At 40.3% G+C, this 12,036-nt stretch overlaps 1 protein-coding gene across 1 annotated transcript in view; it reads right to left on the bottom strand.

The window, feature by feature from the left end:
- The window catches only part of IKZF3 (IKAROS family zinc finger 3), a 35,378-nt gene that overhangs the window by 22,516 nt on the left and 826 nt on the right, over window positions 1-12,036 (bottom strand). Inside the window, 3 exon segments of the mRNA XM_009290889.2 lie at window positions 5,496-5,606; window positions 6,824-6,877; window positions 9,657-9,818. Of these exon segments, the coding sequence (XP_009289164.2) occupies window positions 5,496-5,606; window positions 6,824-6,877; window positions 9,657-9,818 (327 nt within the window).

Here is a 12,036-nt window from a genome sequence, read left to right as displayed (position 1 = left end):
ACGCTCATGGAACTATTTGCTGCATTTTAGCAAAGTTTTGACTCTTGCGGATTTATTTCTGCTTTCCGATACCTTTCCAGCAGCACAAACAGTAGTAAACCTGCCCCTTAATCTCACACATTTTGTGCCAAATGAACAGCCTAGTTTGGGGGCAAAACATGAGTCATCTTAATTAACTGATTTCCTTTCCACCAACCCATATTTCTAAAAATGGATTCTTTTTCTACAATGACATGTGATTTGAGTTCCTAGGGCCGTTTTCTTCATCTTCACTTATTTCCTGCTGGGGGGGAGGACGGGACGGGGGGGACCCACAACTCATCTACCCTGGACTAGATTTTATTTCGATGCCAAGGGAATAAGTATTTCTCTCACTGTTAATTTCAAGGAATTATTTTGTATGAATCCAAGATACACATTGTAGAACAAGTGAAGAAAAATGCAGTTTAAAGAGTTACGGAAAGGAATCCATCATCTATTGAATAACGCTGTGCATCCATTCTCCTTCCAGACCTTGTCCTGTCTGATAGCTTACACCGACAGTCAGGATATCTCAAAAGCAATTGCTATTTTCTGCTAACTATAATGGGTTAATCAGACTAAGAAATAGCTGCGCTTTTCTGATTATTTCAGAATATCCGAGTTTCTGCATCAGCCCTGGGTGCTCTGGGCTACCCATTGTGCAGGATAGTCCAAGCTGATGTCAATCATTTACAGGCTGTGGTGACACAACTGTGTTGATGTCACTGAACGTGCTTGGCAGCATTCCTGCTGCTGATAGTACAGTACTGCAGAGATAAAACAAAGTCAAGAGGATCTTTTGTTGATAACACTCAGATGCGACTTTCAGTTCATGCATAGCCACCAAAGCAGAGAGACCTGACACAGTTAAGCAGTGCAGACTCCTTGCCTCATTTTAACACTTACAGAAATCCCCTGTTAAGTGAACTTCTGCAGCACAGTACTGCTGATGTTGTGAGATAACCCCTGAGTCCCATGAGCGGTAGGGCTCGATCTGGGCTTGGGAGATGTAATATTCTGATAAAAAACAGCACTTCCTTTTCAAGCAGATAAGTGCGTGTGCTAGCAGCACCACTGGAACCTCAGTACGCGCCTAAGTGAGGGTTTGTCATCCTCTCCTGTCTCACTCCAGCCTTTTAACCGCCCCCTTTCACACACCTAAATGCAGCAGCAATTAGCATCCATAAACCACAAATGTGGCTTCTATTTCTTTTTATTTCACAACCATGAAAGCTGGCTAACATTCATAACACCCAAAAAGTTGTCTGCCTCAACAGATGAGGGAATTAAGACATAATTAAACGCTTGTGCTTGACTGTGACTCCCATAGGAAAGAACGTGGCTCTTTTTATTTGATTTTTAAGTTAAGGACGCTTCGACTTTGGCCACCAAAGGTAACAGTGTTGGGGGCGCATAAAGGAACAAGGGAAATTAAGTGTTTCCTCCCCTATCTGTCTCATTGCTTGTCTCTTTTCAGATTAGATACAGGAAGCACCATGGGAACGGTGTATTTTTATGGTTGCAGGCAAGCATACACCATGTGCACCACAGCATGCAGCTTCCATTCCCTTGAGGCAAAAAAAGGTTTTTTCTTTTTTTTTTTTTCTCTTGTTCTCCATCAAGCTTTTAACTAACATATTACTACAGCCTTCTGCCCGATTCTTTGCCCTACAGTTAGCAATCATCACAGCTGAAGCCCTTTTAAAAGGGGTGTATAATAGGACAGGTTGAATTGTTTTCATTGAATGGCATCTCACCTTCGTCAGTTATGACACAGATGTAACGAACAACACATCAGCCACTGTGTTCGCATGTGCTTGGAGAAGTACAAATGTGGAATGGTTTGCTGAAGAAGTGGATTTTCTTATACCAAAAGAGCACCAGTTGTGATGACATTTCAGCCCTGTACACTAGTTTATTTAGTGCCTATATGAACCTTCTGTAGTCTTTTGAAAGGATCACAGTACCACTTTCTGCAGACCTAACATAAAAGGCTCCAACAAACTAGAGTTAGACAACATCTAGATTTGACCAGCCTCCAGCTTCCGCTCAAAGTCTCAGAATAAGTCCCCACGATGTATTGAGTGTCACCCGTTAATAATGCAAGAGTCACAAAAAATGTATAGTCCAAGAAACTGGAACACTACTACTTACTATGAATGCTTGACAACACATGGAAAAACCAGACATAATTGTACTGAAGAAAAACATGTTATAGACATATTAAGGCAGTGGAAAGCAGGCTATCAAATGCTTGATCTCATGCTATGAGTCAGTGGCCTCATGCTCTTATGATGGCCTTCAGCAGATGGAACAAACCCCGTGGGCATGGATCATGCAGGGGTTCAGGGGAAAAAAAAAAAAAAAAAAAAGAGAGTTTTCTGCAATGCAGGCTATCATCAACGATGAATTATGAAGATGCTGAAGTGGAATTGCTCACTCACAAAAGGGGTGGATCACGAATATCACGATTAACATTTATGAGAACCACACAAACGTTTTTCATTATTTCTCTTTAAACTTGATATGTAGCGAGGGTATCAGTGATCACACCTGGAAAAGTGCCAAATAGAGCTTTTTTTTTCCCCTCCTTTAAACAGACAGACTTTTCAGGTGTAGGCAGGACATAATCCATTTCCCAAGAGCCATCACCAATACTGATGATGTATCTATTCTGTGATTCTGGAGAATACTATATATTCATTTTTACCAGGGTTAGCGATCCCCGAACGATAATACTCCCACCAGGGCAGCGCTGTCAGAATGTGGTTTCACTTATCTAGAAGTAAGACAGATAGTTACTGACCCACAAGGACTGCTCAGCGTCTAACATAGCTGCTACTGTTATATAGTAGGCATGACGTGAAAGCTGAGATTATTTGTGAATTTTAGTATCCAACAGCAACTGAAGTGGAGCTGGGCTTTAGGAAGAAATTTAAATACACCTACTGATACTCGCATAGCCTCCAGTACTAGCGCAGCGTGCTTAAATATTTAAGCTTTATTGTGCTTCCGGTATCAGAATGATTGTAGAGAACTGTATGTGAAGCAATGAAGTAAACACAATATATATTTTATTTTGTGCCATTTAATACTAAGATACTGTAGCTATCTTTTTCGTGCATTTAAAACAGCTTTCTCCTAGCAATCATGTCTTTATTCCTACTGTGAGAATCAAAGAATAGAGCACTGTGGTACTGAGTAGGTTCGTACTCGCTTTATAATGAGCGAACGCTCTAATGGTAAGGGAGTCTATCAGAGTGAAATCATGTTTTATTGATATTTATAGCATTACCTTTGAGATGTAAGTTTTCAGTATTTGCATTCCAGAACAAGTTGTAAAGAGACTTTAAGAGATCGGCAGCAATATAAAAAAATGAATCGTGTATTAGAGCAGTATCAATATAAACATTCTCTCACAAGTGTTTAAGTTGTACCTGACTTAAATGCATGGAAGAGAGCCTGAGGAATGGTACTGAAGCTGAAGGGCATGGGATAGTCAAGGAACTGAAAAAAGACTTGCTAGATGCCATGACACTGCACCTGCAAGTGGTATAGACAGGGCTTCTGGAATGGGAAGGTGGGGAGAAGCTAGAGCAGTTCCCCTTGGACGGTCAGTACTGAGGGGTTTGTGAAAGAAACCCTGACCTGGCTTCCTGTATCCACAGCTTAGCGACTAGGAGGAGCAGCGAAGGGCAGGGACACTGGGAAAGCAGAGGTAAAAGAAGTGAGCCTGTGCAAGTGGAAATGGCATAAGGGATGGACAAATAGCTGGAATATGGCTGTGAATATCTCATGTGCTGTGGGATCTGAAAGAGAGATCAGATGCCTTGGATGTAGAAAAGGCTCAAGCCTTCCATGTTCTGTGGACAAAAAAAAAAATCAAACTTCTCTTTTTAGGGTAAGCAGAGCAGAACTCACCTGCCCAAGCTAGATTCTACACCACAGACATCGATACTAAGCTACTCTCCACTGACTATAAATGGAGTCCTGCTAAGAAGCAGCTACTCTGGGGACAGGAGGCATTTCATCCTAAGTCAGACACCCGAATTTGGTCAGAAAACCTGCGTGCTCTCTCTCCATCGACTGTCAAGAAAGGCCAGACACCAGTACAGTTCTAGGTATCTACAGCACTGGTGCCTAAGTGAGATTAATTTCACCCTCCTCATGGCCTCTTTCGCTAGTGCGGCACTCCCTTGAGTGTTTTATGTTGTTTTGTACTTTGTTAATAAATAGATACAAGTTTAATCTTTAATAATGCAAAAGTTTAACCTCTGAACATTTCGTTTTAGTGCAAAATAAAGTCATGACATTTATGTTACAGGGAACAACCAAGGCTACTTGGGCAACCAAAACAGAGACAATTCTTTAGTGATTTACCTGATGCATGTGATACATAAATGCTACCTCAAAACTACTAACCAAAGCCACAGACGTAATTTGTCTTGACACTGCTGTACTGCCGTGGACATGCAGTACTTGAAAGGCAACGTGAAACTGGTAAAACAATGTATGTCTTTTCCCCAGTATATGTATACCACATCCTCTACCAGGCAGCATTTTTCACTGTTTGTGGTTGAGAACTGGCATAAATGAACACGCTCAGCTCACTGGCAGGAATGTTTATTAATGCTGTGATTTCAGTTTATGAGCTTCTACATCAAGGAAGAAATTCAAAGTCTCTTGCTCTACATGTGTGCCATATACAAATCCCGAACTCTGGGGGCCTGTAAGATTGCTGAGTCCAGGAGCTGCTTCTTCTATCTATTAAGTGAAGAGGGCCTACTAGTTTTTGAAGATACACAGAAATATGCATTTATGTCGGACCTCTTAAATAAAAAATAGTACATATTGGTTTAGAATTTTATTCCTACCTGTGTCTTCTTTCAGAGTTGTATAGGAAGGGTTTACTGTTCAAATTAAACAATAAACATGGTAAACTGACCAACCTTCTGTTCACCCACACAGTTTAAAGTACAGGATTACTGCTACAGTTTTAAACTTTACAGGGCTGAGTTGTCCTACGAATTTGAGAAAACTTGTCCCTTCTTTAAAAAAAAAAAAAAAACAATTTGCCAAGTTATTTTTCAGATATCAGAGCAGCTTAACAACATCAATAAAAAGTGCAGTCCTAACATGCATTTGTCATATGCAAACTACTTCAAGAATTTGTATGCTGCAACACACATTAAGAGAGCTCACCATATGCACGTGCTTTTTTATCTTACTATCCATATTTCATAGGTCCTGGAAAAGTGACCTTTCTAAAATGCATGTGAGGTTCCCTGATGGAAAACAGTTGCTCCTCCTTTAGAAATGCTCTGAACTAATTGTATTGTTGTTCCTTTTACAGACGTGCAGGAAAACCAGAGCCATGATCCAAAGTAAACTTTCTAGTTACTCTCATAGCATAATCAGATGAATAAAAAGACAAAATACAACTATTATTTTTCAGAATTCAATCTTTACTTTACCTCCCGCTTCTTCATTAGACTGATTGTGTTCCTTCATATCTTCCGCATTCTCCATACGTTCCATTTCCTGGGCTTTGTTCAGACTACAGTCTGTCAAAACCTCCTGTCCTTCTGAAAAAAAAAAATCCCAATTAACTATTTACGCTCCAAGAATATTTCCAGGTGATTACCTCAAAGTATCTGCAAACTCCCAATACTGCTCACAATGCCCACAATGTCCTTCCTATAGATGCAGCAGTTGCAGTTTGGTTGAATGGATTTGCTTCCCAAAGTCACGTACAAACTCTCACACAGAGTACACACCTTTAACTAAGTCTGAAGCTTTTGCTCAGATTTAACTATTCTGGAGGTTGTTCTAAATCACAACAAAACAGGAATGAAATCCAGCATATGTAACTCTATATATCATATGTATTCTGACAACTGCTGCTAGCAGGTAAGCAAGCAAGCTCTTCAGGGCATGGAAAAGGAATCACAGGTCTACTTCGTTCATTTGGGCAAAGTATTAATCATTCTGGCCCCAGGCCAGGAAACTGCTCAAGCACGTTTAATCGGAAGCCTCTTGAACCCAGTTGCATTTCTCCGCTTATTTCACAGGTCTTTTTAAACACCAACATTATCAGAAAGTTTTCTGCTGATCATTGTGGCAGCAGGACATCCCAGAAATGCAAGCCTCTCTTCTCTGAAATAAAGCCATTTTTAACTTTATGCCTGTAATTATAATTATTCTTATATATTATATATAATTATTATTTCTGTACATTTCAATCAGTGTTTTTTTTAAAAAACTGACAGTTTTATCTTTCAACAATCCTGTGAATTTTTAAAGTTCACAACAACATTGTGAAATTGCTGTTAAAATTGTTTAACTTATTTAACAGTTGGATAGTAAAAAACCCCAATCCTTCGCAAGCTAAATATTACATTGGATCTGGAAAAAAGTTTTTTTAATTAACAAGGAAGTAAAACACTTGTCCAATTCACACAAGAGGTTTGTTTTCATGTTTTCAGAAATGCAGTCAACCAAAAGAATCAGATTATTCTTGCTTCCCTAATGAAAACTTCCAGCTTTCTTCTGAAAACATTTCCTTTCCTACTATACACTCTTTTTTTCCCTTTAGTATCATTTTCCTATATTATATTGAACTTCCACAGTTTTATTTCAATTCTAGAATTTACTTTTTGCCTTTAACACCCATCTTTGTATTTGTGACTGCGCTATTCAGTGTCCTGGGAATCTAAACAAGCCGCAATTCATATATTTCTCTCCATTTAAATTTAAAGTTTTCAAGAGAGGGTGAAAGAATCTAACTTGAACAGCACAGTACCTGCAGCCATGGGCTGTTCCTGAGAATTACTTAGGTCCATACCTGCCTGTGAATCTGCAAAAGACAGAAAAGCAGTCTGAGTTGCTTAATATTAGAACCATTCATGACACAGTTGTTATAGCCTTATAAATTCCCGTTTTCTTGACTGAAAGCAAAGTTGAAAAAGCAAAATTTTCAAAGAAATAAATACCAAATAATTGGTATGTTTCATCGTACAACTTCTTTAAATCTTGAGCACTGGCATATGCCTAGAAAAGGGATTAAGTATTATTTTCTAATTTAAAAAATTATAGAACAGAATAACTTACACTTTCGATTTAACATCTCATTTTGCACCCTGCGAACACAACATAGTGGTAACAACTCTATATGAAGGGAATTTCGATAGAGCACAAAGTACAAGATATTTTTACATTCATTTTCCAATACAAAGGGAAAACCCTACTATCTTCACAAGATCTACTTGGTTTTCATGGGAATGCAAGTCTAATTCCCATTTAGAAATTCTGATAGGGATCGAATGTCAGGAATTTAAAAAAAAATTTTAGAGGACTACCTATGTGGCCTGGTTTCCGAACGTGCTGAGCACCCAGCAGACCGCTCTGAAGACAATATAAGCTGCAGGTATTTACATCTCCCACTCCAGTGCCCAAATTTAGGCTAGCGAGTTTAACTGGAGGCACAGATCTGACCTGTCCGGTTAAGTCGTTACTCAATGCCTTGCTGTCTTGAGATTTCATTGATATGGGGGCTGATTTTCTTAACAGTGTGACAGCTACCTGCTTCCTTCCTCCTTTCTTTCCTCTAGCTTCCCCCCCCCCCTTTTTTTTTTTTTTTTTTTTTACATACCAGAAAATCTTTTATCATCTTTGAACGTAAAAAATAATAGCTCCAGGACTCATAAAATTCATTCCTGGCAGTTACATAACAGAAATACACACGCAGTGGCCGTGAGGTGTTAACCACTAGTGACATTTACCCCATAATTACCTATCTTTACCACCACTGCAGATGGAACATTTTTGTGGTCTCTGCAACATCAAAACATAAAGCTCTGTTAACTCTACAGCAAAGAAGCCTGGGATCAGACGAGGCTATCCAAAAAACTGCATGAACAGAGGACGGGCTGATGCGTCCAACAAAATAAAGGCAAACTCAGAGAAGCAAAAAAGCAACAATAGAACTATCCAAAGGTTTTTAAATGTTTGGTTCTGTTGTTTCCTAAACGAAAGCACTCAGCTCCCATTTCTCAGTAATGGGTCTAAGAGTTACATTACGCACGTAGTCCCCTTTACTCTTGACTAGCTATTACCAAAGAGCAGCAAGAAAAAAAACACTATTAATGATTCAAGCCACCCAGCAGTGACCTGAGCTCTTCAGGGTGCAACTCCTGACTGGAGACAGGTTGTTAAGCTATTAGCACTTAGGAAATGTATCCTAAAATTAAACCAGAGCTCCTATCCTTTCATGCAAAATTAGCACGAATGCAAGCTTTTCATCAAGTGTCTTTTATTAGAGCTAAGAATGTTGCCTTGTGTCATAAAGATAGCCATGGAACTAAGTTCAAATATTTACTAAATCTGTATTTTTAAAATAAATAAGATCAAGGAAATCCATAGTTACGGCTCTTAATTTGTCTTTGTTTCATTTTATCATACCAGGAAAAGTGAGGTACAAAGAAGAAAACGGACCAATTTATACTGCAAATAATGATGGGGAAACATCAGTAAATCCACGGTACATGAACAAAATCCTCTCTAGTATTGATTTTAATTTTACATCACAATACTACAGATACTTAAATTACCCTTGTAATTGTGCAAATAATTAAGCTTTGGGCAAGACAATAAAATCCCCATTATTCCGTAATACCTGAATTCGATTTTAATCGCATTCAGAAACCCTGTGCAGTTGCCCCATTTGGCAGATAAAGCACTGAACCGCTCAAAGCCCCAGGATTAAGCAAAAAGGGTGCCTGCCAGGTGCGGGGAGAGGTGTGGCTTGGAAGCTCTGCAGCAATTCTGCCTTCCCCTCAGGTTGCCAGGAGGTCTTGAAACAAAGAATTAGAGCCCCTACACGGCTGCTTCAAATCAGATAATTCTGCATCTATTTCTGTATAAATATTTTGCTTTAGAAACCACTGTATTCCCCAGGACATCTCCTGAGCGCACAGTCACTCCGCTAAGGATGCATACATTGCTATAGCTTATTGGGTAAACCGCGTCAGCACGAGCTTCTGTGTACAGGGCTCAGTGCAACACCCCGAACAGTCGGGCAACTGTTCTGTTCTGTTCCGAGCACCTCCGAACTGCAGCTACAGGATAACCTGCTAGAGAAGGGTACTGCCTGAACCACGCGACAGCCTAGCAGGACCTGTTCAACCAGTCCTCCAACACTCATCTAAGTTAATTTCGAGATCATCTCTGCGTATGTATTTACATTTTGTTGAGCATAACAGGCTCCTGTCCATGATGGGCTGCTGGGCAGTACGTTCCTTCTGAAGAGATAAGAACGATGACACACCATATAACGTTTCTCTTTTCTGTTGAGAAATATCCGTCTTCGTATCCCTTTCAAACCTCCAGCATCCACTCATCAGTACCTGGTTTCTTTATGATATTCGTCTCAAGTAGCTTTTTACAGCCTTAGTGATCTCTTAATATTTAACCTCAGGTCTCTTTCCCGAGTAAAGTATTTTAAGCCAGATCCTTCACTGTGTCACGTAAGTGTGCTAGAAGGAGAAGGTCTAGGAAGTTTCCATCCCCAATTCCGTACAAATAAGACCGTATTTCTACCTAACATTCAGAAAAGCACAACACGGGAAATCACTTACAGAACACGTTAGTCTTCCCAAGCTTCAAAGCGATCCACTGACTAGGGTGCATGGAAAGGAGACGCTTGTCGTGTGTGTGTTGCAGCTGACGCACGATGTTCATTTACAAAGCAGAAGTAAAATTCATGTGCCTTTGAAACCAATCCTTAGCCATCCTGTGTTCTACGCCAATAGCCAAAGTGAGCAAAAATATTCAAATAGCTTGCTAAAAAAGCATTATGGTATTTTAATACATAACTGTATTAATGTTTTATCCTGGTATTTGACCAGTTAATAGAAGCAACAAAACAGCCTACCTGTATTTTAATTAAAAAATTTTTTTCAAATAAATTATACCACTAATATCCTTCTAACATCAACACAGCTGTAGGCAACAGAACAGGAGGTATGTCTTTAATTCTTATAATCTTACCTGTTTGCCTCCAAAGTGAAAACCAGAACATTGCCTTTTTACTGCCAGCTGCACTTTTCAACCCAACAGCATTGCGAAGGGGACATCTTTTTAAATCACAGCATATGGAGCAAACACAGCTCGTTTCCTTGTCTTTGCGCCATCTTAAGAGGAGCGAGCAAGCCAAAATAAAACACACACCAATCTTGGCCACCGCCCTACAGGTAGACTCCCACAGCCTTATCCCTAAATGCTGACAGTGGAGCCAGTGCCTTCACTACATACGGCAGTCAACCTCTGTCACCCCAGCACGTTTTTCACCTTCAGCCCGCACTGTACTATTAAAGAGAGAAAGCCTGTCTAATTGCCCCACTGAATGGCCTCCTGCAGCATTTACAGCCTCAATGGCTTTCTGAAGAAGGTACCTGGACCAAATAAACTCTGTGCACTTTTAATAATAGGGTCTCTAATACTTTGCTGCTCTTAAGCACCATGTAACGTTTGAAGTGACAGTCATTTTAAGTGCGCATGTCATTTGGGGAAGAAATCCTGATCAGCAACGTGTAACTAAGGATAACATTTTTCCCATGTCGTAGCATACGACCTTCCAAAAACAGCAGAATATCTTCTAGCAATTCAAGATGTTCATCCCAGTACAGCAAATGGAAGTGGCAGCACGAGGTCAGTTCTTGTAATCTTTGCAAAAATAAACCCGTCATGAAGAGATACAACCCAGTAGATTGCAGACTTGGGCTTCCTAGACCCAGGTCTCAAACACCTACTCTTGCCAGTGCCCGTCTCCCGGCCAGTGCCCGTACTGAGCCTCCTCACACTGGGCACAGAAGGTCGAGGACAGAAGTGTTACCCCTTTGTCCTCAATGGCAAATTTCCCACCGACTCCAGTGGAACTGAGATTTTCCCAAGACCCACGAAGACAGAGACATGTAGCAGTTATTGTATCCAGAGATAATACAGTATATCACTGTCTTTTACATTAACTTCATCCCAAACATAACGAGCTCAGGCACATTAACTGATCCTCATAATCCCCACATACAGAACTAAAACCTGAAGGATTATTTGCGTGTTAGCTTTAAGTGTACAAGAAATAGGAACACAAAAAAGAGACTTCTCAAATAATCTCAGTTGTCGTGGCAGAAACATGCTTATTTTCTAATCAGAGACTAGAATTACTGACATACCTAAAGAGCTTTCTTCTCCCACAAGAGATATACAGTGCTCCTGACTTGATCAAGAAAACGAGGCTGCATTTTTAAGTGCCAAACTGCCACCGGACCCATTCTTTCAAAACATTAGTTGCATCTCTCAGGCAGTGATAGTCTCAATTCAGTCAGATTCTACAAGAGTAAATATTTAAATACAAACATTTCAAAAGCCTTTAGCAAAGGAGAATATTTTTAAATAGACAACTGCACCTAAGTTAAAATAACCAAAAACCTCAAGTCACTGAGACACAGCAGAATCTAAACTCAAGCCCTTAAAATGACGAGTTGAAATAAGGATATCCACCTCTGAAATAATAAATCAAGTGACGCTTCGCAATGCTTCTTTGCCAGGCTTGTTAAAAACACTGGTAATTTTGCTTTTCTTCTAAAGCGAATGACGCTGTAGCCCAAGATTAACTCGCAACCTGGTTTTTGCTGGCTCTGAAAGTTACACGCGCGTTTTACAAGCGAAAAGAAACCAACACGCCCTTCAATTCGTTAAAACCTAGAATACGAACAGTAGATAAAGCCGGCTCTAAACCCCGACTTTATCACACATGTTGTGATGCTTCTGAAATTAAACAGAGAGGGGGGAAAAAAGCCCCGTTCGTTTCCTGTTTAATTGCAACGCGCGATTAGATTTCTCCTCCAGAGGCTGCAATCTGTTCGCAGAAAGCGCTGAAGAAGCCGCTTGGAAGTAAACGGGAGGTGGAGCCCGGTGCGAGCGCCCCGAGCGGGGTCGGCGGGGAGGAACGGGGGGCGG

Source organism: Aptenodytes forsteri, unplaced genomic scaffold, assembly GCF_000699145.1.
Source record: "Aptenodytes forsteri isolate BGI_AS27 unplaced genomic scaffold, ASM69914v1 Scaffold90, whole genome shotgun sequence".
Taxonomy (NCBI): Eukaryota; Metazoa; Chordata; class Aves; order Sphenisciformes; family Spheniscidae; genus Aptenodytes; species Aptenodytes forsteri.
This window is presented reverse-complemented; position numbering and strand designations above follow the sequence as displayed.